Raw genomic sequence first — 27369 nt, forward strand, 5'->3', positions numbered from 1 at the left:
CCCACACAGCCATTAGTCTGGGTTTAATGTGCTGAGAAGTTTGATACCAAACTTCGCGGGTTTTCAGTAAAGCCATCATGGTGCTGTGGAGTTCATAGTGACAAACTCCCAGCACCATACACTCTTAATGTCATTACTGCACTTACATGGTCTAAGAATTAGTCTAGATACTGTAGGGGTACAGAGATAATGCACCTGTACCCTCAACACTGGTATAGTGCACCCAGCTACATGGGTGGCTGACCTATGCCAGGTTAGTGGGTTGTAGGCATGGCACACATGCCATGTCGACTCTTCACTTTGTTCTGCACCAAAACACGCAGCCTGTACTGGCAGTGTGTGTGTGTGTGTGTGTGTGTGTGTGTGTGTGTGTGCGTGTGTGCGAGTGTGTGTGTGTGTGTGTGTGTAAAGGTACAGGGCCTCTATGGGTGGCAGTATAAGTGTCGCAGCCCTTAGAGTCCTTCCCTGGCCACAGTGCCCTTGGCACCCAACGTACCTTTTACAAGGGACTGACATGTAGCCAGAGAGGTGCCAATTGGGAGTACAAGGTGCAGTTTTGGGAACAAACACAGGCATGGGGAACCTGATTGGCAGGGACCCAGGGCACATAAAGTCAAAGGGCGCAGTAGTCTGGCAAAAGTGGGGGGTTACTGCAACAGAAAGACAGCTTCCTACAACTGCTAGGAAAATATCAGAGAAAAGGTAAATATTACTCAAAATGTCTTTGGATTCCCATGACCAATTCAACAGAAAGGAAGAGTCAACAATGTAATTTCATCTTTATGACATGAGGTTACTGGCAAATCACAGAAAAATACTTATTAATCTTAGAAGGCCACAAGCATTACAACCGATCAATGACTACAGCCCTTTAATTCTACATATGCTGGATGCTAACACAGATAAACAATTTGTTGCAGATTACTCAACAGTGGTTGCATGTTATGTTACTTCCTATATTACAAATACAGTAAAAAATGAAATGAAGGAAGATTATATAGATTTAGGGGCACATGCATCAAGATTGTATTGTAATTGTATTGTATTGTAATTGCATTTATATAGCGCTTACTACCCCTGACGAGGCGTCGAAGCGCTTTTTCGGCGGGTAGCACGCTACTCCGGGACCCACAGAGGATTAGTGTTGAATTAGTATAGTGATACATTCAAGTACATTTTAAGTGGTGGATAAGTTAATCAGTTATTTGGATTTGGAATGATAGCAGAAGGATAGAGTAGGACAAAGGTTCGTATTTATCTATCGCTCGCTTGTTGACGCTTGTTGACGCTTGTTGAAGATAAGGAATTGCGATTCCTTTTTAAGGAATCACTATTTAGGAGTCGCAATTCCTTATGCATGTAGGTTTCACATGTTACACATTCCCTAATAGCGGATCACAAATTGTGATTCGCTATTAGGGAATGCTTTCTCATTAATGGGAAAGCATTCGCAATTTGCGAATACCAAATAGGTAATCGCTAATTGCGAATGCAATTGCAGGGGTGCTACGGGGCCTAAGGCCCCCCTGATTCACCCACCTAAGGGCATGTGAATGCACTACATGGCACTTAAAAAATGCAATATTGTGCATTTTTCCAAGGATTTACAAATTAACATCAACTTGAAGTTGATGTTAATTTACGATTTCTTAATACAAAGTCGCATTTTGAAAATGCTTTTTGAATTTCATTTAGGCAATCGCACCACTGTGACAGTTTGGTTAAAATTATTATAGGACCATAAACTCTTCCTCATAGTGGAAATTATAGGTTTATCAGTAGTCAAAGCTAAATGTATACCCTCTTTGAGGCAGGGCTTAAAAAGCTCGACTTGCCCATTACACTGAGGATCATATAAGCAGTGGTTATGTGAGAGATGTTACGTGCACCAAGCAATCTAGTCGTTTAGCGTGATTTCAATTGCACAGTATTGTCGACAACCCATTTTAGTGAAAACCTCCATCAAAAATTCGATTACAATCGAGGTAATGATACTGTCCATAAATGTAACCTCAGGCCACTTGGAAAGTTAATTAATGAGACCGATGGTGCATCTTAGTGTTGGAGGAAGTTTCTTAAACAGACCCATATGATTGAGTTTTTTCCATCCATGCTGGGCCACGTGACAGGCTCCAGTGGTGCAGTAGAGCATCTGAAACATCTATTGCAACTAGTACAATCATCACAATTCCCGACAAATCATTTTGCATCCATATTCCTGCAAAGCCTCGAAAAACGTGTTTTAACAAGGTGCCCTTTGTGGCTGGCCCTAAAAATGTGAGTATGCATATTCTGTGGGGGAACACATTTGTCATTCTGAAAAACTATGTCTTCAGAAAATTGAGCAAAGAAATGTAGGGAACTCTACAGGGTCTTGAGTATTGTCCAACTTTCCTGAGTGTATTGTTTGACTTTTTCAAAGATAGCATGATTAGAGTCTTCAGACTCCCACTTTCCTTCTGTTGTGGGGGAGCCAGGCAAGGCGCACACTTCCTTCCCCTTTGGTTACAACATCCTTCTCCTCATTGTAACACATTTCACCTTCCCCATCTCTACACGGCAAGCATGATAAACAGTCAGCTCTTCGTTTCTTTTCCCCGGTACATAAACATTTTCAAAAGGGTATTTCTGCATTTTGAAACATAAGCTGCAATACAAGTAGTGGCTCAGAACCCTCCCCCTGGTGACAGTATACAGCAGTATGCAAACCAGAGGCTTCAACTCAGTTGTCACCTTTGCCATTTTCTTGCGACAACATAGCTCCCCGTCCTTGAAAACTTGTGTTTCCCCAGGGAAAGGTTCGTAACATGGGGGCTCAAGCACTTTGTTCCTTGACCGTTTCAATATCAGATTGTTGATCCTTACTTAATGAACTTCTCGTCCTTACGTATTATGCGCTTCATAGGTTCAATCAGAGTAGCAAAGTGTTGCACAAATGTGAAGTAATATTCAGATAAACCTAAAAAAAGAGCAAAAGACTCTCCTTGTTGTTTGATGGGGATGCTTCTTCTATATCTCATGCAAGGGAAATTTTCGGAACCTCTCCACTGGCTGAAATGGAGTGTCCTAAATAGTCAAACATTTGATTTGAAAGGTTTGCATTTCTCAGGTGGTAGCACAAGCCCTTTATGTTCCAATCGAAAGAAACTGCTTTCTGATACTTCCATATGCTCCTTCTGATTCCTTGTGAAGATTAAATTATCATCCTGAAGAACACTTAACTTTGTTATCCAAGTCCTTGAACATATGGAACATGGCCCGCTAGAATACTGTTGAGGCTGATACAAGCCCAAAAGGCATTTTTTAATATCTAAACATTACGAAGGCTGTTATCAAGATTATTAAGTGTCTTGATTTCTCTGCCAATTCTATCTGGTTGTAAGCTTGGTAGAGGCTGAGGTTATAAAACCTGGTTGCACCATCGAGAAACAAAATCATCTCAATTATCTTAGGCAAGAGATTTGCGTCCATCACAATGGAAGCATTCAAAGCTCTTAAATCCACACATTAAGGTAACTCCTCCACTGATTTTTTTTTTTTGCCAGAACGATGAGGGTGATCTACTCAGAGGGTTCGGTTTCCTCTATAATGTCCTCTCATTTTAGAGCTTCTAATCGATCTTGCAGTTTTTTGGAAACAACCAAAGATACTTCCCTAAGTTACTGACAGAAAGGTGTAGTATGAATCATGATTTTGATAGACTACACAAAGCTTTCCCCGCACCAATACTAAATATGTTAGAATACAGATTAAAGACTTGATCTTCGTTGCCCAAACCATTTACAGTTAGAGCATGATCTGGCAAGAAGGGGTCCAGACTGTATTTTCTAATTGCTGGTCCTTCCAGACCAGTAAACACACCCCTGTGTTGGTCATGTAGATCTTAGCTCACCAGCCCTTAAACTTAATGTGAGGGGATAAGTACCCCATAAAGTGATTGAGTCTTCCAGCAAATAACACAGCTCTTATATCTAGTTCTCACCTCATCTGCATCAATGAGGTAAATGATCACTGAAATTCCTCTCTGGTTATGACAGTGTTAGGAGAACCTGACTATGTCATTACAAGTTCCTTACCCATGACGTTCAATGTACACATTGGAAATGTGTCTAATTCAGTGTCTTTGAAGTCCTTTACATCATAATACGCAAGTACAATTGTCATTGTTTCTAATTCCAAGTCTTCCTTTACAAAACAAGATGCAGCTTTGTCTTCCAACATACTTGCTCTATCCTTGAGTGTGTATGGTGTTTTCCTTCCATGAAATCATTTGCAAAATACCCTACCTTGCTACAGATTGTGTTTAAGGCAGGGCACTACTTCAAGGATGGTAGATGGAATGTGTTCCCACACTGGTAACTGTTGCTTCTAGTTCCTATCTGTTTGTATCTTGAAAAATCCCTAATTTCATGTTTGCTTACAGGATAAATCTCAATATGTTGCTTCTTTTACATGCCATCTGCTAACTTCCTTTACTAAAGGCACAGATTGCTCTATAGCCTTCCTAGATTGTATTCCTTCATCAAGATCTGAGTTAACTAGGACCCACAACTTTTTCTGAATGCATTTACTGCAAGTGTTGACCCTGGCTTGGTCTTGCAAAATGTCATTATTTTTTCTTTCAAAAATTACAAGTTACTGAAAGTCCCGTGAAATCACTGAAAGGCCTCTCCTTCCTTCCTCCATGTATAGAAGTGGTATCTTTAAAATGTAATGCTTATTTGATTTTTTTGTCCTCATTAGCCTCAGATTCACCTTCCACAGCACATTTGTCCGAATATCTTGCCCATTGGTTCCGATACTTCCCCAACGTCCATAACCTGCCAAATGCACTTCAAAGCATTCTCCCTTCCACTTAGCTCTCCCATCAGAACAAATGGAAAGAGACCGAGAAAGAAAGCAAAAGGGGAGGGGAGTATCATGTGCTTGTACAGAGGTCTGGTTAGGCGCAATCATTGGACAGTCCCTTCCTATCCCTTATCCCTCCCTTGCCAGCCAATATGCCGCATGAAGCCAAAAGGCATATCTCTTCTTCTCCGGGGATACTGCATCCAACCTAAATATGTTTTCCATGGACTCCCTCCACTCATTATACATAGGGTGATTCGTCCAAGTACGCTTCTTGCACAATTCTCTCCATGCCAGCAGAACTGCATATAAGATTAATGTTAGCTTCTCCTTATCAGACTCCCTTACATCCGAAGCCACACCAAAGAAGACAAGGAGAGGGCTTACCGGAGGCTGCACGTTCAGAATGTCTGCAATAACCTTACTCACATCACCCCAGAATACCTGAATCATGGGACACTCCAAGAACATGTGCAGATCGGCGGACATCCTCTGACCGCATTTGGCACATGCCACCACTCCTCCGTTTCCAAACGTCGATAACTTATATGGTGTCCAGTATACTCTATGAATTGAGAAAAGATGCTTTCTTCTTAAATAGGCAGGCTAAATCACTTGATAAATCATAGGAAAAGATACTTGCCATAACTTCTCCAACGCTGCTTCTGGCAAGCATCTTCCCCACAGCTCTTGCGGAAGCGTGAACTTCTCATCCGTTTCTTTCATCAGCAGCCAGTACCAGTATGATGTTTCCTTCTTCTTTGGTATATCAAAAATCAAACTTTCTTCAAACTGGTCCGAGCCCCCTATCTTTCTGTCCGATGGCTGGAAACAGCTCTGGATTTGTAAATATTTAAACCTTGACACTTGATGGTTTGTTTTACGTTGAAGTTCCTCCCATGAGATCATTTGTTCTCCCTCCAGTAGGTCCTTCTATCTCACGATGCCAGCTTTCATCAACGGACCTGCCAATTTATCCTTAGTCAAGACTGGAGATCCTGGTGAATCCCAGATAGGGGCGAGATAGCTGTAGTATGGCAGTTTTATTTTCCTTTTAATCCTATACCTAGTTTCCACCATGCCTTGGAGAATTTTTAGCCTCACCTATTTAAAGTATCTTTGGTCTGTAAACTTCATCATAATGCCAGGAGTATCTCCTTGTACTCCTTTCAACATTCCTGAGAAAATCCTGACAATTTCAGGAGCATGAGGGTTTGTCAAGAAGCATCCTGACATTTTTAAGTAAAAAAGCCTACACATAAAATTGCAAATCCGGAAGAGCAAACCCTCCTTTTTCTCTCCTCCTCCTCAGCTTCCAGGAAATACGCGTCCCTTTTGCTGCCCAAATAAAAGTACTGATCTTACCCTGTGATTTCATAAACCACCCTTCTTTAAACTGCAGGGGTATTGCATTAAAGAGAAAAGTAAACTTCTGGAGTATGACCATTTTCACTATAATAATAATAATAATCTTTATTGCGTGATTTAAAAATAAACCATTGCAAATACAAAACATTTAAGAGGTTTCAAAATTGCATTTAGAATATTAAATTCATTAAAAGACAATATGTATAGGTGATAACAAATGAAACTTCCATTTAAAAAGTCATATTCATAAAAAGCCAGTAGGGATAGCAACAGCAAGTAAAACTTGACAGCGTTATTCCAATGGGGGGTCGCAAGCTCTGGGCACCTCAATAAGTTTTTTTGCAGCGAGCTCCATAAATCTTACTAGGGCACAGTTTAATTTAGTGTTCCTAGGGTCGAAATAGGCCAAAACTGCTGCTCTGCAGCTTCTAATCATGTTTCTATTCCAATGATGCTTGAGTAGGGCCCGTCTCTCTGTCAATAGTTGTGGGCACAGGCATATGTTGTGTATGATATCTTCTTTGTGGGTCCCACAAAGTCGGCATTGAACTTTTCCATGTTCTCTTTTCCATTTTGGCCAATGAGTCAACAGGTTAATAACTCCCAGTCTCAGTTTTAAAAAACTTAGTTTCATCCGAGCACTGAACGATGTAGTAAGGTACGGCTGTGGAATTAACAAGGCATAGGATTGAAGGGTCATCCACCCATGACTTCTTTTTGCAAGGCTGGCTTTATCTTCCACTATTGATAATTGTTTGGTGCTGATTTTCGCTAGCCTTTTAAATTCCATCTGACTAGCGTGCAAGTTCCAGAGATCGTTTAGGCACAGGGTTTTAAGCCTTTTTACCAGTATTCATGTCCTGCTCGCCATGAGTTGTTATCAATGCTGGCCCACAAATGGTATCCTAAACTTCCCTCCTTTGATGACCTCAATTTGTGACAGCACACGAGGAAGGACATGGCTCTGGCCAATCGTTGTTTACAGATGCCTAATTCCAACCTAAATTGTGCCGGTGGTGTATGGTTTGGTAATTTGAACACTGACCTGTAGATCTTAGTAATTATTTTATCCAGATGGTCACTGTCCAATCCTTTTAAAGCTTCGCTGCCGTAAGTTAAGGTAGGAATGATTTTTGCCTGAGCCACCTGTAGTGTGGGTGCAAGAGTAGGGCCTTGTAGCTTCTTTTGAATTAGTGCGATTGCAAAAGCAAGTGCCGTACCCTTCCTTTTTTGCTCTTCTAGGTGGAATTTGTATTTTCCATTGTTGTTGAAAGTGACTCCAAGGTACCTTTGGCAATTTGATTCAACGATGCTTTCAAAGCCCAAGACAGTTTCTTAACTTTCCTTGAGTGCACTGCTAAAATTTTCATCTTCCTGTTGTTAATGCGAAACTAATTGTCGTTTGAATAGTCGGAAGTAGCCTCCAGAAGTCTTTGCATTCCGATCTTTGTTTTACTTAACAGTACCACGTCATCAGCATATAATAGATTTGTCAGCAACAAGCCAGATAGTTTGGGAGCGTGGGAGTTGGCCTTGTTGAGAGCTTTTCACTAAATTTGCTGTTCCATAAATCGTTATAGCAAGGTATGCCCAGCTTGCCATCAAATCACACCTCTTTCTTTACTCTATTAAAATGTGTTTCTGAGAGTTTCGTAATGTCTTGTGTAACTCTAACTCCCAAATATCTCATCTCAGTTTTGAATCTCTCTGCACCCCGGTCTATGTTCCAAATCATAATCTCTGTCTTCCCCCTATTTATCTCATATCCTGAGACTTTCCCAAAGTCCTTAACTATTCTAGCCACCTGCCTTATTGAGGCCTGCAGATCCGCAGTATAGAGCATCAGATTACCAGCATACAGTGCTTGTTTTCTTACCCAACCCTTGCATTGAAAGGTGCAATCCTCAGTTCTGCCTTCAGTTTTTTTGCCAGTGGTTCCATATACAAATCAAACAACAACAGAGACAAAAGGCACTCTTGTCTTGTCCCTCTCATGATCATAAATGATGGTGTAAATATGCCATTCACAAGGACTTTTGCTCTTGGTGCCCTATAGATTTCTGCTATTGTTTTGCAAAATCTGTCTCCTACATTAGCGGCTTTCAGCACTGATTCCAAAAAGGCCCAGTTCACCCAATCAAAGTCCTTTGTTGCATCTGAAGCTATGACTGCTAAGGGGATGTTATTAGCCGGGGCCAAACCTTTCGCCCCTGTAAGGGAGTAGGTAAGCTCACGTAGTGCCCTCCCTTGTATAAAACCCTTCTAATCTTAATGGACGAGATGCCCCATGACACCATTAAGTCTCTCCGTCAAGATTTTAGCGAAGATATAGTAATCACAATTCAAAAGTGCCACTGTCCTATATGAATAGCAACTTTTTTCACTCTTCCCTGGTTTCAAGATCAAAGAAATTGTAGCTTCTGACCAAAACTCTGGTTGAGGTTCCCAAGCCATAAAGATTTCGTTCAACAGTTTGTTTAATCTGAGAGAACGGCGGCCGGCTAGTGGCAGGTCACGGGAGCTCCTCCGAGTGTGCAAGCTAGAGGGACTACGGGAGGCTCCAAGTGGATTATTCGGATTGATGATGGATGAGGAAGTTATCTAATCGAAAGAGAAAAGTAGGGAGAGCACTGCAATTGATTGGGAGTCTGACTCTGAAACACGGACTGTGGCGAGGGCTTTGCACAGCATTCTCGCAACTGGTGGGGGTTGCCTTAGGCTGCCCTAGGTTTTGTCTCTGAGCCGAGGGTTATGTGGAGGAGGATGGCGTACATTTGGCACTTACCGGCGTTAGGGGTTCTGAAAACTCCAGGGTATTGTGAAGTTGCGTCCACGGTGCCAGAGAAAATTGAAAGCGGCAGCCACGGCGGGTGTTGACAACAGTGAGCAGTGCTGGTCGAGAGCCGCGCTTGGGGTCAGGAGAGGGAGGCAGGCTGCAGCAAGGATTTTCTTACGAGGGAGGGGGGGCGGAGAAGGCCTCAGAGCATCATTGAGGGCAGACCCGAGGGAAACTGAGGAAAGTGATGCATGGCAGCAAGACGAGGAGCAATGACAGAAGGCTAGAGGAGAGGGTAAAATGCGGCATCAGGGGACTCAAGGAAACACAGTGGACTTAAGGAGCAGGAACAAAAGTGAGGTTAATCAGCCGGGTCTGGGGAGTCCTGTTCGAGCAGAGTTTAGCCGGGGTTGCATTTAGATGGAAGGGTAAAGGTAGTAAGCGCGGAAAGGAAAGCCCCAGCAGTCAGTAAGACAGTCGTAAAAAAAACTGAGGTCAGAGAAGCTAGACGGGCTGGTAAAGAAGCATATGAACACATACCAGAAGGTGAAGGTAACCCGGGCTCTTATGACTTTTTTCAAGGTACTCCCGAAGACTCTAATACTAAGTGAGGTAGGGATGTCGGGAAGGAGGGGAAAGGGAGCAGGTTGGGGAGAGACAGTCGATCACCCAGTAGAGGAGGCACTGGCCGGTTGGGGGAGTGTTTGTAGCCTCAATAGGTTTGAGTCACTGCAGGTGGATGATCCAGGTGTTTTAGAGAGCCCTGAAAATTTGGATATCATCAGAGCCCCTCAACGAGACCCAGAGGTGGGAGAGGCCACTCTGGCTGGGCTGGCTAGTAAGCCTGCCTTAGTACATAGCTCGATCTTGGAGGGGAGGAAGGACGAGGTAAAGAGTGGGTGGAAGGAAGTGAGTTTAGGGGGGCCAACATTGGGGGAGTTGATTACAGCTCTCAGAGATAAGGAGCAGGTTTGAAGTTTCGGAGGGGAACCAGAAAGAGATCAATTTGGTTTGAGAGGCTTTAAAGAGAAAGATTGATGATCTGGCGGGGAGAATGACGGTCCTAGAGGCAACAGTGAAGGAGCTTAAGGGCAAGGTGCAAATGAATAAAGAGGATATAAAAGCCTTAAAGTTGAAAGAACAGGGAGGCCAGGAATGGGAGGAAAGGATGGAAAACAATTAAAGGAGAAATAATTTATGGATCCTAAATGTGCCGATCTGAAAGGCTTCATAGTTAAGTTGATTAAAACAGGGCTACAACTAGAAGAGTCAGATCAGGAGATTGGCAGAGATATTGAGAGAGAGTTCATAGGGATCCTTTTAGGCTTAACCCGAACAGAAGCAAACCAAGGAAGGTCCTGGTAAATTTCCTTACTTACTCTATGGAAGAAAAGGCATTATCTCGAGCATTGAAATTAAAAGCAGTCAAAGAAGATGGGCTTTCTTGCGAAATCAGATAAGATCTTTCCTATATCACATCTAACAGGCAATGGGAATTCGGGAAGAGAATGGACCAATTGAAAAAGTTAGGGGCCCCTCAACGAGACCCAGAGGTGGGAGAGGCCACTCTGGCTGGGCTGGCTAGTAAGCCTGCCTTAGTACATAGCTCGCTCTTGGAGGGGAGGAAGGACGAGGTAAAGAGTGGGTGGAAGGAAGTGAGTTTAGGGGGGCCAACATTGGGGGAGTTGATTACAGCTCTCAGAGATAAGGAGCAGGTTTGAATTTTCGGAGGGGAACCAGAAAGAGATCAATTTGGTTTGAGAGGCTTTAAAGAGAAAGATTGATGATCTGGCGGGGAGAATGACGGTCCTAGAGGCAACAGTGAAGGAGCTTAAGGGCAAGGGAGAGACAGTCGATCACCCAGTAGAGGAGGCACTGGCCGGTTGGGGGAGTGTTTGTAGCCTCAATAGGTTTGAGTCACTGCAGGTGGATCATCCAGGTGTTTTAGAGAGCCCTGAAAATGTGGATATCATCAGAGCCCCTCAACGAGACCCAGAGGTGGGAGAGGCCACTCTGGCTGGGCTGGCTAGTAAGCCTGCCTTAGTACATAGCTCGATCTTGGAGGGGAGGAAGGACGAGGTAAAGAGTGGGTGGAAGGAAGTGAGTTTAGGGGGGCCAACATTGGGGGAGTTGATTACAGCTCTCAGAGATAAGGAGCAGGTTTGAAGTTTCGGATGGGAACCAGAAAGAGATCAATTTGGTTTGAGAGGCTTTAAAGAGAAAGATTGATGATCTGGTGGGGAGAATGACGGTCCTAGAGGCAACAGTGAAGGAGCTTAAGGGCAAGGTGCAAATGAATAAAGAGGATATAAAAGCCTTAAAGTTGAAAGAACAGGGAGGCCAGGAATGGGAGGAAAGGATGGAAAACAATCAAAGGAGAAATAATTTATGGATCCTAAATGTGCCGATCTGAAAGGCTTCATAGTTAAGTTGATTAAAACAGGGCTACAACTAGAAGAGTCAGATCAGGAGATTGGCAGAGATATTGAGAGAGAGTTCATAGGGATCCTTTTAGGCTTAACCCAAACAGAAGCAAACCAAGGAAGGTCCTGGTAAATTTCCTTACTTACTCTATGGAAGAAAAGGCCTTATCTCGAGCATTGAAATTAAAAGCAGTCAAAGAAGATGGGCTTTCTTGCGAAATCAGATAAGATCTTTCCTATATCACATCTAACAGGCAATGGGAATTCGGGAAGAGAATGGACCAATTGAAGAAGTTAGGGGCCTCAGTGCAGATGAATTTTCCGGCGGTGCTAAAAGTAATGATGAACAACAAGATGCACAGCTTTGGAGTAGTAAGTGAGGTGGACAACTTCATAGTGTCTTGCAAACAGGCAGCATGAATACAAAGGAATTGAATATAGAATGGAAGAATAGTCCTCCTGACGTTTATTTGGTTTTTGAGTAAGGCACACTCGGAGGGTAACCCAAAAGCTAAGGCCATTAAGATGGGGGGTAGGTTCTCCATGGAGGGAGGGCGTGGGGGTCACTGGGTGGGGAGCATTCGGGGGGAAAAACTAAGAAAATTCCTCAGGAGCCGACAACTTGCCGACTGTGAAATGCATCAAGGAGGCATATGGGTGACGGGCAGAAGCTAAATCTTAAGATTCTATCCTGGGAACATGAATGGGTTAAGGGTGAGGGCAAGGAGGGAGTGGATTTTACAATATATTAAAGATTCTCCTGCCCAGGTCTTTATTTTACAGGAGACACACCTGATAGAGAAAGAGTGCAAGGAGATATTTAAGTCTCAAAGGTGGGTGCAGCAACTGGTGTGTACTAAGCACACACTGGTAACTAAAGGGGTGGCGATTCTGAGAAAAAAGAGACTATAAGATCACTATTACAGATAGTATTACTGACAGCAGAGGCAGGTGAGTTGTAGCGAAATTGAGAGCGGGGTGACAAGGCTTCACAATGGCAGGGTATTAAAGGCCAAACATAGATGATATAACACCTCTAAAAGAGCTGTTGGCGGAGTTACCCTGCTATTCTGATCCGATTATTCTGGCCAGAGATTTCAACGCAGTGCTAGATAATTTCTTGGATCGATCAATGAGGAGTAGAGCAATTGTTACTTATAAGATGGTGGCCCAGATAAAATTAATGAAGGAACAACTGGGTTTGTGTGATGTCTGGAGATGTAGAATGGGGGACAGAAGAGGGCATACATACTCCAATAGGAAATACCGTCATCAGTCCAAGATAGATTACTTTCTATTAGACTCTGGATTAAAGATCAATTACAAGCTATTAAACATAGTGGGGCTCAGTCATTAGACCACTCAGCGGTTCTGTTAGAGATAGCTCTTGCAGAGGATAGTATATCGACTAGGTGGACTATGGACCGTACTCTGTTATTGGATCAGGTAGTAGTGGAGAGATTGAAGGAGGAGACTGCTCTGCCCATGCCGGAGTAGTGTGGGACACGTACAAAGCTTATTCGAGGGGGAAGCTAATAAGCTGTTTGGCAGCTAAGAGGAGAGTCTTCCGGGAAGCAGTTAGGAAGATAGAAGAAAAGATAAGACTAGCAGAAGATGAAATGGCAAGTACAAATCAGAGAGTCTAGACAGCATGAATTATCTGATTTGAAGCTTAAATTAGCTACCATTCCCGAAAATAGAGTCAGGGAGAGGTGGTAAGCAAACTTGCGCATTTTGAGTGTGGGGAGAATTGTGGGCAGCTATTAGCGTGGCAAACCAAGAAAGATCAAGTGAAGAATCTAATACAAGAATACCGGAACATTGATAACAAACAGAAAAGAGGTTGAGGGAGTCTTTTACAGCTACTTCATGAATCTGTATAAAGGGGATCTGGTGACTTCAGAAGAAGAGAGGGGCAATTGGTTGAATCAGGGTTCAGTAGACTCTTTGGATGAAGAAAAAAACTCGATTTTAAATGCACAACTCTAAGTATATCAAGAAATGGAGCAGCACTGAAGAAGACCAAACGGGGTAAAGCCCCAGGTCCAGATGGTCTCCCACAGGATGTTTACAGTACATTAACGGGTACCTTGGCTCCGATTCTAACGTGTAATGCTTATTGTTGGATTGTTGAATCAGATATTATCAGGGCAAGCTATTTTTAGGGCCTTTTGACCCGAACTGAGAAGAAAGCTTGAGCTGACCGAGAACAGGTGTTTTGCTCATTTAGAAAGCAAGTATTATTTTTATCTTGTCACATTTACTGTACTTTCAATGACAGAGGTCAAATAGCAACTTATGTCTTCTTACAAATTGCTGCTTATTCTATTATGGAGATTGGTGTTTACTTTTCTTTACCTGACTGCAAAGCTACAAGGTATTGTAAAGTAAAGTGTCTGACAATGTACTTGGCTATTGGAAGGGTGAAATGAAAGACTGTAGGAGATCAGATTCTTTTTGTAACACGCAACATTTACAAAACTTGTAAATGAACAGTACAAATATTTCAAAATATATCTCCTTTTAGGAAAGAACATTTATTTGGAATTCAGAAGGGTGAACGAAACAAAGAATTTAAAAGGGTTAGACCAAATCAGAACACTTTACTTGTTGATGTGCAAATGCTAAATATTTTCTCAAACATGATTTCTAAACATTGTTTGTATGTTACATTGTTTTCTCAATAAAACAGCATGTCAGAGGGAAATTTTGTGGCCATTTCATTTCTGAGGCAATTTCAACTATTTTTTGCATGTTAAAAATTCATTATGACTCAAATTACTGAAGCCAAACACTTCCTCTCACGTTTGTAACCTTATCATTTTATGCTTGCAATAACAACTCAATGCGCCTTTACCTCAGCCTGCTCTTCAGGAAAGTCTTTAAATTCACCAGGGCACATAAAAGTAAAACGTTTATGTCCATAATTATAAATACACTGCACCCTGCACTCTGAGCTGTTCACGGCCCATCCCAGGAGCGACATATATTAAAAAAGAAACTTTTTGCCCGGTCGACATGGGTTAAAACTGCACACACAGGCTGCAATGACAGGCCTGCGAAATATTTAAAGGGCTAATAAATTGGTGGCAGAATAAGTGCTGTAGGTCCATTAGTACAGGCCCAAGGTACATGTAGTACCACTTTTCTAAGAACTTACAAGTTAATTATATTTGCCAATTGAGAGTAAGCCAATTCTACAATGCTTAAAGGAGAGAACACAAGCAGCTTAGCACTGGTTAGGAGTGGTAAAATGCACAGAGTCATAAGGCCAACAAAAACGAGATCAGCATAAATGGGAGGGGTGAAGGCAAACGTTTTGGGGGAAGACCACCCTAAGCTGACAGGTCTAACAGGGAGCAAGTAGGAATGTCAAGATCGAAGTCTAAAGAATTATAATTTAAAACCTTCTTTAGTGGTAAAGTCACAATTCAGAAAAGGCCACTTTTAGTTAATTGGCATTTTCTGGTTAATTGGCAGTTGGTCTTTGTGTACTGCTCCCAGACAGTAAGGCAAAGGAGGATAGGTATTGGTAGGGCCATGTCTGATTCGATGAGAGGGAGGAGTATACACTTTCACAGCACAAAGCATCTGCCTGAGCACACTCACAAAAGGTTATACATTAGTCTTTTGTGAGCCGAGACAAACTGGGGCCAGGGCAAAAAAATCAAGAAATTCCAAGAACCTCTGGGGGTGGAAACCTCTAGAACCTTTTCCTACTTGAAAGTGGGCACCAGGTATAAATAATGGACCCTAATTTCTAACTCTTCCATACACCTTTAGTTCTGTGGAAGACTCAGAAGGACTCTGCTGCTCTTCAAGAAGGATTGAAACTCTGTTGCCCTGCAGCCTGAGTGAAAAGGACCGAACCTGCATTTTGATTCCAGGACCACCAGAGTGACTCCAATGGCTAGTTGGTTGGCATTCGCCTCTTAGCTGATGCCCGATGCCTCGCTGGTTTCTCTAGAGGGTTGATGAAGAGCCGGGCGGGGACTCGCCGTCCTGTCTCTGGACCCGATTGCTGCTGCATTTCTCTTCAGACAACCTGCCTGCTTTGCCTCTTTACAGGACCTGGAAACACACGGCGGAGGTGAGAGGGTACTGGCGCCGCTCTCCATGGCTGCTCTGAGCACCTCATACTTAAACCTTATCGGAGAGGCCCCCCTCTGATTCTTCTAACGTCGCTGCTGCTTCACCTCCTTGCTAGACTTCGGGGCCGATTTGAGTCACAGCGGAGGTTTGGAAGTTGCACTTCTCTCTTTACGACTATGCTTGACCCCATCTTTCTACTGATAGTATTTTACAGTAATACAAATATACAAATATATCCAACAAAGTCAAAATCAGATTAGAAAGCGTATATATAAAATTCATTTAATCCACAAAGCTTTCTCCAAGTCCAGCCAACACGTGTTTCGTCGAATGGGCAGGTACCCACGACTTCGTCAGGGCTGATAGTAATTCCAGATAAGTTATATGCCTTCTGGCTGGTTATAATTCCGACCCAGCCTCACGTGGCTGGGTTGATAATTGTCTTTAGTAAGTTTTGGTCCGTTCTTGTGATGCAACTTCACGATGGTGAATATATATGTGGCCAAATGTGTCGTATTGCGCCACTCAAGGGATCCGAAATGTTGATAAGATGGGTTATTTCTCACGTAGGTATAATTATCAGGACCCCAGCTTCGTATTTTGAAGTCCTGGGATTATTTTCAGATACGAGTGGAAACGGTCTCTCCGAGTGGAAACGGTCTCTCTAATTATACCTACGTGAGAAATAACCCATCTTATCAACATTTCGGATCCCTTGAGTGGCGCAATACGACACATTTGGCCACATATATATTCACCATCGTGAAGTTGCATCACAAGAACGGACCAAAACTTACTAAAGACAATTATCAACCCAGCCACGTGAGGCTGGGTCGGAATTGGCTGGACTTGGAGAAAGCTTTGTGGATTAAATGAATTTTATATATACGCTTTCTAATCTGATTTTGACTTTGTTGGATATATTTGTATATTTGTATTACTGTAAAATACTATAAGTTGGTGTGCCAGGCTTGAGAAAAATACTTTGGATCTACGGATCATTATTGGGCCAGGTTGATGACCCACACCTAGGCACCCAACAACTAAAATGGTGAGAGCTACAAATTAGAACATTGCTGATATTTGGCAAAGCGCCACAACCATCCAGGAATATCAACCTCCCTGTGTCTCCCATCTTTCTACTATCGCTCCAGTGAGAGGCCCCCTCCTGCTTCCCTTTAAACTTTGTTTTTGACTTTGCTGCCTCCCATTCTGTGAACAGCTGCCTTGGCGCCTGTGGTCTTTCTTCTCTGAACCCCGGTCTCCGTATTGGACTCCTCTGCCCCAGCTCCTCATGGACGATGAGGCTGTGACTTTGGGGCAGACTGCCCTTCTCCCTTCAGACTTGCTGGCTATGGCAACCCTCTTCCTGGACTTTCGGACTTGGACCTTTGTGCTCCCCGCCATTTTCTTTTTAGGACTCGCTTCTTCTTCTACCTTTCTCCTGATCTGCCATTTTAGCGATCTCTGACCTCCCCCTCTGTCCTAGCGACCTTTCTATTGTCTCTCCTATCGCCTCTGACACACTCCTCGCTGTCTTACTCGTTACTATCTGCTTCCCTCTCTCGTTTGTCTCACTTTCCTGCCCTTCTCTGTCTTACTTCTCCTTTCTCTCTCTCTCCCCCCCTCTTCTCACCCCTGCTCCTTAGATGCTTCTGGTCTCTTACTCTCTGCCGCTTTTACAACTATCTCACTGCTTTTCCTTACCTCACCCAGAGCCTTCGCTTCTGCCTTCCTCGAGTATTTCCCTACCCCCCGTTTTTTTTTAAAATGTGTAACTTTTTTTAAAATGTGTAACTTTTTTAAAATGTGTAACTTTATGTAATTTATTGTCTTCTGTGGTTACTCTTGTAAAGCGCTCTGATACCCCCGGGTCTAGCCAGCGCTATATAAAACTCTAGTAAATAAAAATCCTGATCAGAGCCTAAAGGAAAGAAAGGGCTCCAACCACCTTGAACCCAGCAACTGGATTCTAGCTGCTGTAAGTCTTGCCCCAATTGATGCAACCCCATGGGCCTGAAGATGATCTCCCAGACCAGATGTGGCCCTGTAAGCAGAACCGATACTGCACAATGCATTTACTCTCAGCTCCATGGGAGTACCCGGAGCGTGTCACTGTCCGCAGTCTTCTTGGAACCACCGCTGCATGTCGCATCTCGACACATGTCTTCGCATCGCAGCCCCGCAGCTTTTCAGGACTGCCGATAGGTGACACATCCTCAATGCGGGATCTTTCAATGCTCCGCAAACCAGTATTGAAGGCACTTTCTTCAGCAGGCTTAACTTGGTCCATGTATCTGGTCCGCGCTCCTTCGAGGTCAGCCTGAACTTGCGACCAGATAACCCTAGTTGGCGCTTTGTGCTTCTACACAATATTTTCACGTAAGATTTTTCAAACTGCATATCTCTGTTTCTACTGATTAGGTTTTTGTCATTTTGGTCTCAAATACTTTATTGCATTTTACACCATTTTTCTCCATTACTGTGGGAATTTTCTTGTGCTGCGTTTTCATTTTGCCTCTAAGTTTAGCCTGTCTACTTGTGCAAAGGTACCAGAGGGTGAAGCACAAGCTAATTTGGGGTTTGCTGGTGACTTCACCATGCCAGGTATTATGGTTGTTGCTTGGGTAGTGTTTAACCCCCATCCCACAACCAATAACCCAATTCACCCTGCCATGTATTATGGGTGTTGCTTGAGTAGAGTTTCACCCCCGTCCCCCAACCAATAATCCATTTTCAAACAATAAGCAAATACTATGTTCTAAACTTTATATTTAGAAACTCTTATAACTTTCAGAGAAATGTTATTACGCTGGCGTGCCAGTATTTATTTGGCAATGGGTTATATGCGCAATTGTAGCACATAGTGTAGGCAGAAGAGCCACATATTTCCCATCTCACTCCAAGATATGGGTTTTGAGGGTGCATGAAACAAACTCATTGGGTCAGCACAATAGCCCAAGTTGATCTACCAAGCACATATCCCTATGGGCTAACAGCAAACCCACCTCATGCAGACACACAAACAACAGCTTATATAATGTAAAAGGCGATGTTTACCTTCAATCTGATAGGCTGCCGTGGATGCTCCCCATGCAAACCCCACTGGGAAAGAGGAATTGTGATGCTTGCTGCATGAATCCATTTGGAGAATCGCCTGCACTTATAACCAGGTAGTGGGTCAGTTCAACTCTTTCCACTTTTCGATCTTCAGTCTTTGATTGAACTTGGAACTGTATCCAGTTGAAAAGAGTAAATACAAATAAGCTATTAGTCATATATAATTGACATTTAAATATCCATTCCATGCTGTTTAAATTAGTTCCATTGGCTACATACCCGTCATGCCACATGCAGATTTCAAGTACTTAAGAGATTTAGTTTTATCAATTCGTCCACACTTAAAGACTTTACTCAATGCTTTATTAAGTTAAACATTTGTGCACACAGATCAGGGTATTTCTGATTCTAATCATCTTCAAAAAATACCCTACCTGGTCCTATCCCCTGTTTGCAGTGGGTTAACCCTTGTGATGCCCTCGAAAGCGCTGCTGTCTCTCCTTCTGGTTACTAGTAAGAGCTAGTTTGCTGGCGGTGCCAGTGGAGTTTGCCCTGCCTCGTGTGCAGGGTCTTACATTTCACACTGGTCACGAGTTCTGATTGCTTTATAGACCATACGAATCTGACAACAGCAGACCTTTGCACGCAATGTGCTCTAATAATAATAAGACCTTTGTACGCAGTTAGCATATTTCAGAAGGCCATAAAATGTTAAAAGCATTATTTTGAAAGTAGCAGGATGTGCAGCCAGCAACACGGCTGCAGAATGAAAATGCCAAGCAATTATTGTTATCATTAAGATGAAGGAGCACAATTCCCACCACGAAGCCTTTACACAGGTGTATTTATCATAGTGGTGGTTGGCTCACTGGGGAGCTAGGGCGCACCCCAACAAGGCAGTGCCACCAAACTAAGAGATCCAGAGACAGGCAGCGTCAGCAATGATGACAAAGGATCCCTTCTGACACGTCTAAAGCTGAACAATAATTTTCCAACACATATTGTGCATACCATTGACTTGCTTCAGTATACTTGGATGATGCATGTGCATATGTGTGTTGGGAGCAGGATTCTCTTGACATCCGATTAAGGCTGTATTCATTTCTTGCAGCAGCAAGAAGAGGCTGCTTTTACTTTTTCTGGCCCGTGCTTCACCAAGGTTGGGGTAAGATTAGGAACGCATTGATAGAAGGCATGGCAAGAAGGCAGGATGGTGGTGGGAGTTTTATCTACATCCTAGGGATGCAAGCCCATAAAAAACAAAGAAACCCTGGAAGAGGTACCTTGAGGCCTGGCCCTAATCAGGTCTGGCCTACTCAATTATCCAATGTGTTGTTGCGTAACTTTCCTGATGTAAATCTGTATCTACAAATTTAAACTTCTTTCTCAGCCAGTGCATTTGAGCTGGTGTTTGTCCCTCCTCTGCTCACCTGTTCTGTCATTTATGGCTATTTAGTCTGCCAGCCTAAATAGCCTCAAGATGCATCACAGATGAGTGGAAGACTGGTGTGTATATTAGCTTGTATCTCCTAGGCTAGGGCAATGTGCCCCTTTCTTTTTCATCTACATTTGCTGAGGTGTCTCCATTTTTACCTTGGGCTGCCTCGAATTTCTTGAACAAAGCGACAGTCTGGCAATTATTCTTATCAAGCAATGTCAGGCCTAAGAGAAGTATCAAATGATCCAGGAGTGTTCATCTGAAGAATACTGGCTGTGATCGCTGCCTCATCCTCCTTTTCAGCAGAATCGATACTTCTTTAATAAGCACATATACACTACAATAATATGTTATTTGCAAGCCTAAAGATAAACGCACTGGGAAAGCTGAGTTGCTGCAGCACAATGTTCCCTCAGTTACACGTAACAAGCAATAACTGGCCACTTAGCTGCACTTCTTCGCTGCTCATATTCATAGGACGGATTACCTTAGTTCTCGTCTACATGTGCAAAGAGAAATTAATGTGCAGTCCTGCACAATGTATATTATTATGCCCAGTAGATGAGATGTTCCTATCTTGTTGACATTATGGAGAATGGGGCTTTGCGGGGGAGCGTCCGACCGGCGGGAGGCCTGCTGTCCGGGGGGGGGGGTTTGGGGGCCTCGGGAGTGGGGGGGGGGGGGGGGTAGTGGAGCCAGCACCCGATATGGGATGGTTCGTTTTTGGGCTTTTAGTAGGGCCTGGGCTAAGATTGGGCTGGTTTGGGCTACATTTGGGCTGGGTGTCCCTTATAACCGGACATCTTGTTTTGAAGTCACCATTTTGTGGTTGGTGACACGGTAGCCGGGGGGGCATAGCGGTCCAAGCGTTGTTTTTCAAGTGTGGTTTTTCTTGTCCTAGTCTGGCGGGTGTCGCGTGTGGATGGGGGCTGGTGGATCAGGTGGCAGGAGGAGCGTGATTTGACGGCGGTGTCTGCGGGAAGGTCGGCGCGGTGTGTGGCGACGCCAGAGCTGCAGTAGAGTGCGGCCTTACCGGGGGTGCGGCGGATAGTGGAGGCGGTGCCTGGAGTCTTGGTGTCCTGCAGCGTTACTTGAGTTGACCAGTATGGCGGCGCTTGCAGGTGTGGAGGACCCGCGTGTTCGCGAGTCCCTCCGGTTGCTGGGGGAAGCGGGCCGCACTGACCTGTTGCGGACGGATGTACAGGTAAGGCCGCCGCGGCGCGCTGCTAGTGGCTGGTGTTCGGGGTGAGGAGGCTGGAACGAGGCAGGGTGGGGGGGCTAGGGTGGTGATACCTGAGGGTCCTGGTGGTGATACCAGGACCCTCAGGGCTTGGCCAAGGGGGGGTGCAGCGGAATGAAGCCAGGGGGTTGGGGGCTGGGGGGCGGAGTCACCCTTGCTCATTGAGGAAACAGATGGGGAGGGGGAGAAGGGCGGGGGGGGGGAGGAAGGGCAGGGGGAGGACGGGAGCGAGCTGGACTGGGGTGGTCATCGGTGGGGAGAGGAATGGGGTGGGGCCGTGGATGTTTTTTGGAGCTTTCCGGGTGTCGGAGTTGGTGGGGTTGAAGGGGGGCCCGGGGTTGGACGTCTGGAATCACGAAGTGGCAGTGCGGCTGCGGCGCTCGAAGACGGATCAGCGAGGGAAGGGTACGTGGGTCGTATTGGGACCAGGGGGGTCCGAGGCGGTGTGCCCGGCGGTGTGGGGGAGGCGTTTGGCGGCTGGACGGACACGTAGGACGGGGGGGGTTTGGACGAGGGAGAGCGGACAGAATGACGGCGGCTCAGGTGCTGTGGGTCCTGCGGCACGCCCTACGGTGTATGGGTGAGGACCCGAAGGCGTTTGGGACGCATTCGTTCCGCATTGGGGCGGCGACAGAGGCGGCTCGGCAAGGATGGGGAAAAGAGGCCATAAAACGGTTGGGGTGATGGAAATAGGACTGCTACAGGACATATGTCAGGATGAGGGGGGTAGGGGTGGAGTGTTGATGTGACAGTGTTGCTTGCCGCTGACATGTGTGTCTTTTCAGGTGCAGTGGCGGGGCCAGCTGCGGAGGCATTGGACATTTACATAGTGGGACATTCGTTTGTAAAGAGAGCAGAGAGGGCAGAAAGGGACAATCATCGCAGCCTAAATTTGGAGTTGGATGAGCGGCTGTTTCATTGTCATTGGTTGGGGAAAGGGGGTATCCGCTGGTATGAGTTGGTGCCGGCGTTGAACAAGGTGGTGCGGGGGGGGGGGTCCAGATGTGGTAGTCATACATTTAGGGGAGAATGACTTAGTACAGTGTAAGGGATTGGCATTCATCAAGCAAATGAAGAGGGACTTGTTGGAGGTGAAGAGTAAGTGGGCGGGGTGTTTTGTGATTTGGTCGGAGTTTGTGCCCAGGAGGTGTTGGAGAGGAGCGGAAAGGCCGGCGGCCATTGATAAGACACGGCGGACGATTAACAGGGAGATGAGGGTTTTTTGTGAAAAGGAGGGCTTTGGCAGGATGGAGCACCCGGAGTTAAGATATGGGGCAGTTTACTTTTTCAGGGAGGATGGTGTTCACCTGTCGAGGTATGGGATGGAGTTGTATATAGTTCAACTGAAGGAGGCGATAGATCAGGCGATTGGGGTGCACAGATACCCGAGAGTGCAGGGGGTCCTATGGGGGGGTCGAAAGACGCTAGGGCGGCTTCCGAGTGGTGTTTTTTCCTAGTAGATGGGGGGGGACATGGTAGGAGAACTGTGATGTAGTTTGACAGGGGGGGAAGAGTGGCTATAACAAGTTATGTAGTCAGGTAGGCTGGCATGGTGCAGTTGGGCATTTGTGGTTATGTTGTTATTTGGGGATCCATTTAGGGGAGGGGGTGGGGGGCTGTTAGGTAGTTCATATTTAGTGAGGTTTAGTTTTGTACGGCACAGGCCAAGGGAATGTTGGTTTTGTTAAGGTGCACCTGCTTCCAATAAAGCGGCCTTTATCACACCTCATTATGTGTCTTTGGTCGGTGCTGTCTCCCCCCACCTCTCCCGATGGGCCCCAAGTGGGGTTCACGTTGCGCTCTACCCTTTGGACCAGGTGACAGAAGCAAGAAAAAGGCTGAAGATGGAGCTTTGAGAAACCCGAAAAAGATGCGGGATGGCCGAGACTTTTAGTCCACGCAAAATGCATGGCTGTTTTTTTATGTCACCAGATTGATTTGTAAATCATACACCAATCCCTTTCCTTCCTCTGTACTGACGAGATAATAAAACATTTAAAACAAAAGGCTCAGGCTATCAAAAACAAGGTTACACGATTCCAGTAATATTATTTCACCAAAAGATGGGAGCCCCTCGTGAAAGGGGACACTTACAATTTAAGGCTTACTGCGATAGAAGCTGCAGTAGAAGAGAACGATGTCAGTATCACTTTGATGCCACATGCCCACTGCTAAGATTTCTGGCCCAGTTACCTTTTACTCTGATGCGTCTGAATGACACGGTGGATCTGATGCGATAAGAGTTTGTTGTGATGAACGATGCACAAAGCAGGTAAGTTGTGGTGAATAAGACTTTAATCACGATGAGTAAAAAACACACCATCAACTGCCAACAGTGGAATGTGGATAATCCCAGCGCAGGAGTAGAACCTTGTGGTAACGCTCTATTAAAGCATTCGGAATTCTACACAAACACTTACAAAGCATAACATAGATAAGAACTAAACTAAAAACAATAAAACAAGTTGTAATGTACAATAAGACAGCAACAATACCAAAAAGGAATTATAACAAGATCACTTGAATATTCAACACCATGTCGATAGTATGTGTGAACTATGATCCCAACTTCCACTGCACGTATCTCGTATGAGTGGAACTCCTTAATCCCACTTCAGTGGAGACTTCACTCGACTTAAGCAAGCTGTGGTTTGTTGACATTCCTGCTTTACCACATGACATCAGAGGAGTATCATCTTGCATTTTTACAATCTTACCAATATTCCACCAATGACCACCCTCTACCCATTGAAGCAGTTCCACATACTTGTTTTACTTTCACTGAATCTCCTTTTTTTTTTTTTTAAACTTTGATTTCTTTACTGAGTACCTTTGATGAATTGCTAATATTAACAGCTCCATCTGACATATTTTGAGTCAGTTCAGAACCCAATCCGCACTTATTTGAATCCACTGTAATGTTACAAGGTATGCAGGGATCATAGGCTCTCAATGCCTTGGGATTTGCCATTTCCAATTGAACTTTGGTAAATGTATCCTGGCAATCTTTATCCCACACAAACTGAACTTTGTTCCTCAACATGTTAGTCAAACTTTTCTTTTTTGTTGCATATCCTGGAATAAATCTGGCATAAAAATCACACAGTCCAATAAACAAGCATAGTATGTCTTTATTCCTGGGACTGGGGCACTCAACCACTGCCCTGACTAGCCTCAGCCTTGGACTAATGCCTTCACACAAGATACTATGTCCTAAAAATTCAATGTCCCGCTTTCAGAACTCACATTTTTTCCTTTTTACCACCACCACCACATTATTCTCAAAAATGTAAAGTACTACTCTGGACACCCTATCATGATCTTCCAAATGTTTTGCGAAAATCAGGACAATGTCCTAGAATACTAGGGCCCCTTGAATGTTCCCCAACAGTTGCTGAATGATTCTCTGAAAGACAGAGGCAGATGCCAGCCCAAATGGTATTCTGCAAAATTGAAAAGATCCAAAAGACGAGTTGAAAACAGTGTAATCATGGGAAGATTATTCCAGCATCACCTGATGGTATGCTGACGCCAAAACAATTTTGCACAACCATTCCACCTCTCTTAGCTCTTCTAAAAGATCACTAATCTTGGGTTGTGGATGGGAATCTACCCAAATTTCTCTATTGAGACTCCTCAAGTCAATACGTAAACACATTTCTCCATCGTGCTTATGGGCACAGCCAGAAGTGACATTTATCAAGTTCAAGTTTTCAGTCCTACCTGAGACTAAATGGTACATATGTAATCTGGTTCTTAACAGGTTTTGCTCCCTGTTTTATCTTTTTTCATATTTGAAACCAACAATTTTTCCTAAAGTATTTGAAAAAACTTTGGGAAACTCATTGTAAATCGTATCTGATGAAGATGAGTCTTTGATAACCATAACTTGTACAGTAGCACCTGGTTTGAGCACTATCCAAACTTATTTGAAAAAATTTTGGGAAACTCATTGTAAATCATATCTGATTAAGATAAGTCTTTGATGACCATAACTTGTACAGTAGCAACCCTGATGAAACCACCCTAAAATATTGAGTCCTCTAACTGCTACATAAATCTTCCCTTGGATTTTGCATCCTTTGAATTCTAAGATGTTCTCAATTTAACAATCCAATTCTATCTTCCTACCATCATATGCAACTGGTGCAATATCAGGCGTGAACAACATCCTTCACCCCATGTCTTTTGAAATAGCTGGGACTTCGCTATCGTAATACGCACTCCTGAATCCACCAACAAATGCACAAATTTATCTCCCACCACTATGTCAACATGGGGTTCTACACAATTGCTCAGATCACCGCTGACCACTTCTTCATCAGTCACCACTACCATCATGTCCTGAAATTCCTTTACTATGTTATGTTCAGTTGGGCAGTCCTACTTTACCACATCTATGAAATGCTACTTTTTTGGCAAGACACCCTTTGCGTTTCTTATCATGTGGGAGATTTCTGCATCAAAAACATATGTTGGTACATTTGAAAACCTCTTCTCTGTATTTTTGGTATCTTTACGTAAAGGATGGCTGTTGGTTACAACCCTAAAATTCTCTTTTGAAGGTTGTGCACCTAATTGTTTAAGTGATAGTTGAGCCAACTCCACACTTTTAGTCACCTAAATCACATCTTCCAAAGTTGGATCCTCCATTGTTAATAGGTTTTGTTGATTTTGTGTGTCTGAACAGTGACCAATGAACCAGTTGATCATAAAAAGCTCCAAATTGACATTGTGAAAACAATTTTCTTAGCGTGCTAATATATGCATCAACATTTTATCTCAGTATCTGCGTTCTTTTGAAAAATGTTGGAGGTAATACTACTGTACTGGGTTGCACGTCAAACCTTGTGACTAATTATTTTATTACTTCTTCTTAAAAACAAGTTTCAAAATTATTTTATTACTTTTGGTAGTCATCTAACTCTTCCCCCTCAGTCAAAACTACATCTGGAAGACATTTAAAAACTTCTCTACCTTCAAACCCTAATGAATACAGTAGTAAGAATTTTTCTATTTCTGGTCTGAAGCAAGACGCCCAGATGGCTCCAAGATACATTTCAAAGGCATCAAACCATTATTTCCAGGGAATGGTTGGATTGCCTGGCGATTTTAAGAATGGAGAATGAGGATTTGCTGATTACATGTCTGTATGCACCAACTAATCCCTCAAAGCTGAATGCAACACTTACATATACATAGACCTGTGTTAAAATACTTCAAATATCAAGAACGTAATGAAATTGGGCTTTAGTAGAACTCGTTGTGAAAATGTGTTGCTGAATCAAGTGGTGAAAAAAAACCCTGCAAGCTAGTCCAGGTACCCTATTGTTTATGAGCTCTAACAAATGCTGTTGGCATCAAATTACGCATATTGTGATCAAAACGTACTGTTATAAATGACCTTAAGAGGATTGTCATGGATATACAAACCATGCAGGTAATGATATTTCTCAAATTGCAGAGCGAACACCAGCCTTGCATACGCTGAATGAAAATATGCTTTCAACTACCTGTGTGCATGTCACCTTAGCAGTTTGCGACACACTCGAATGGTTTTAATGTACAATACTGTGTGCTCGTCACCGTTGACAAATTACACACCTGTTTATTTGAGTAAAATAAGGTGTGTGTATCACAGATAAAACATGCTTAATTGGAGGGAAGTGGCGTGTGCGCCACCGTATAAAATGACAGGCCTGGAAAGTCAATGTGGGCCAAGAGGTGTGCATGCCACCGAGATAAAATCTGTAACGGAGACTGGTGTGCGTGTCACCATTGATTTCTTATCTCGAAGACATGCCGAAATCTGGATTCTTTTTCCCCTGGGTCCCAGTTACCTAAAATGGCGCATAGAAGCTGTGTCACATTTCCAAAGCAACGTAACCGAAGTAGCGTGGAATTGCTTAGTTGCTAATGTGTACTGGTCGCTAGTTAACCAACACTTGTCACTCTGGTCACAATTCTGCATTCAGAGAAAATAACCTGATTGATCGACCACCCTCGGAGGCACCCGATAGGTTCATGGCTAGAAATGGCTGTTAGAAGGTACTTGTGCCGCCCTGGACGAGACCCATACAATGACGTCTGCAAAGTTGAGCCACTCGAGATACACCACAAGTCG

General features: G+C 43.9%; 1 protein-coding gene across 7 annotated transcripts in view; it reads right to left on the bottom strand.

Moving 5' to 3' along the window:
• Positions 1-27369, bottom strand: part of LOC144821404 (cytosolic beta-glucosidase-like) — a 418101-nt gene that overhangs the window by 245066 nt on the left and 145666 nt on the right. For 4 of the 7 annotated variants that reach the window (XR_013608345.1, XM_078678400.1, XM_078678399.1 and 1 more), the window contains exon 2: positions 18568-18740. Coding sequence is in view for 5 of the 7 variants with exons in the window: in XM_078678400.1 (XP_078534526.1) it covers positions 18568-18652 (85 nt within the window). In the remaining 2 variants the exon portion in view is untranslated. Of the gene's footprint in view, positions 1-18567; positions 18741-19001; positions 19166-27369 lie in introns of those variants that run through there. The other 3 variants (XR_013608344.1, XM_078678401.1, XM_078678398.1) reach the window with 2 other exon arrangements.

Source organism: Lissotriton helveticus, chromosome 2_2, assembly GCF_964261635.1.
Source record: "Lissotriton helveticus chromosome 2_2, aLisHel1.1, whole genome shotgun sequence".
Taxonomy (NCBI): domain Eukaryota; kingdom Metazoa; phylum Chordata; class Amphibia; order Caudata; family Salamandridae; genus Lissotriton; species Lissotriton helveticus.